Source organism: Sinocyclocheilus anshuiensis, unplaced genomic scaffold (genome assembly GCF_001515605.1).
Source record: "Sinocyclocheilus anshuiensis isolate Anshui unplaced genomic scaffold, SAMN03320099.WGS_v1.1 scaffold454, whole genome shotgun sequence".
NCBI classification, from domain to species: Eukaryota; Metazoa; Chordata; class Actinopteri; order Cypriniformes; family Cyprinidae; genus Sinocyclocheilus; species Sinocyclocheilus anshuiensis.
The window spans coordinates 1,114,706-1,116,975 of NW_015548217.1; the positions used below are offsets into that span (position 1 = coordinate 1,114,706).

The 2,270-nt window shown below is 42.7% G+C and overlaps 1 protein-coding gene across 1 annotated transcript in view; it reads right to left on the reverse strand.

Moving 5' to 3' along the window:
* lmf1 (lipase maturation factor 1) overlaps nucleotides 1-2,270 on the reverse strand; it is a 41,661-nt gene that overhangs the window by 8,258 nt on the left and 31,133 nt on the right. Inside the window, exon 6 of the mRNA XM_016440839.1 lies at nucleotides 1,214-1,381. Within this exon, the coding sequence (XP_016296325.1) occupies nucleotides 1,214-1,381 (168 nt within the window). The remainder of the gene's footprint in view (nucleotides 1-1,213; nucleotides 1,382-2,270) is intronic.

Here is a 2,270-nt window from a genome sequence, read left to right on the forward strand (position 1 = left end):
TTTCCTTTAAAGGGGTCCTATTATGCTTTTTCACTTTTTCAACTTTAGTTAGTCTGTAATGTTGCTGTTTGAGCATGGGCGTCGGAAGCAAAATAAATGTGGGTGGGTACTCCCCCAGAAAAAATTTACTGGAGTATATGCCTTTTAATTAACAGTGTCTACAGTACCGCCGCTCCCTATACGCAGAGTACGCAGTTTGCGTAGGGCACATAGACTGTATAAAAACATGGACGTAGTGTCCGTGACGTCACTCGTAGTTTTCTGAAGAGCGTTTTTGAAGCTCAAAGTGGGCGGAGCCGGCCGTCGCCAATTACAGTTTAAGTCACTTCCGTGATGGCTTCACGAGAGAGAGCGGGAGGTTGCCGCTTGGTAGGGCACCAACTCCCAGGGGGGGCACCATCCCAGTTGCTCAAAAAAACTTTCGTTCTATATTAATATTAACATATGCATATACATAAATACAAATATACACATGAATATATATACATAATTAGGCTATAAAAAATGCATTTTACGGTGAACGCAGTAGGCAGTAGGCTAAGCACACGTGACGCGCTATTCCCGCATCCGCGCCCGCCCTCACCATTTGTGGCTGACTGCAAATGATCATAATGGACATCTATATCCGGAAAAAAGACATCAGCAGTCCGGCGCAGAGAAAAGTACAAGTAAAAAAGGCCAAGATGAAGCCCGTGCATCCCTTTCAGGTAGTTACATTCAAAATCCTGTGAAAGTTTTTTGGTGGTTGACGTTAATAACGTTTATTGACGCTAATTCATGTTTTAATTATCATATGATGAGCTCATTGACGACTTCGCCTACAGAAAAAGCAGGAGTGTGCCTTTGTAAATGTTGAAATTTGGAATGCTCCAGCAGATCAGTGTTGATTTTCGGAGTGTCTATACACTAGGTGCAATAGCCGCCTTGTTGACAGAAGCTATTTTCACTAACTCCGCCCACCTACGTGTGATTGGGCTAGTGAACACGTGTTTTTCGAACAACCTAGTATGAGAGCCTGTTCTAGTACACCCCCAAAACAAAATCAACACTTTGTAAAAGAGCATAATAGGACCCCTTTAAGAAAATGACCCAGTGATGCCACTAGATGGCAACAAAGCTGTGATTGAAGCTGCTCTGAAATGATCTGGAAAATATGACATGGCAGCTTTCACACTTGTGATTGTAAATGGGAACGGTAAGCTCTGAGACGCGCCTGGAAGAGGATCTGCAGGACTCCGTTCAGCATGCACATCCGCCGGCCCATGAAGGTGAAGAAGGGCACCACAAGCTCGATGAAGTGATTGCTGAGAGTCTCGAAGCGATGAAACCACCACGGCGAGCGATGCATGTAGTAGGACATGGGGTTCGGCACCGGCTGGGTCTGACAGAAACAACACAGATCATCAGGGTTTAATACACTGTATATAGATGTTTCACTACAGAGTATTCACTGCTCCCTACATACTCTGCAGACAATATCTGTCTTCACAGGGAACATCATATAATATTATATTATCATATATAATCACAGAAATACTTACACAATTACAACTATTTGTTTGATAATAGCAATTCTACTAATTAAGCATTAGGTGTATATGTACATTTAATTGATAATATATATATATATATATATATATATATATATAACTAGTAGGCAGTAGGCTAAGCACACGTGACGCGCTATTCCCGCATCCGCGCCCGCCCTCACCATTTGTGGCTGACTGCAAATGATCATAATGGACATCTATATCCGGAAAAAAGACATCAGCAGTCCGGCGCAGAGAAAAGTAAAAGTAAAAAAGGCCAAGATGAAGCCCGTGCATCCCTTTCAGGTAGTTACATTCAAAATCCTGTGAAAGTTTTTTGGTGGTTGACGTTAATAACGTTTATTGACGCTAATTCATGTTTTAATTATCATATGATGAGCTCATTGACGACTTCGCCTACAGAAAAAGCAGGAGTGTGCCTTTGTAAATGTTGAAATTTGGAATGCTCCAGCAGATCAGTGTTGATTTTCGGAGTGTCTATACACTAGGTGCAATAGCCGCCTTGTTGACAGAAGCTATTTACACTAACTCCACCCACCTATGTGTGATTGGGCTAGTCAACACAACAAAAGACTATCAGCAGACTACAGCTTCAGTGGCGTAGATGGTGTAACATGTGCCGTGAACGTTTTAACGCGATCGATCACCAATCACAACACACACTGGCCCAGCTAACCAATCACAGCACACACTGGCCCAGCTAACCAATCACAGCACACA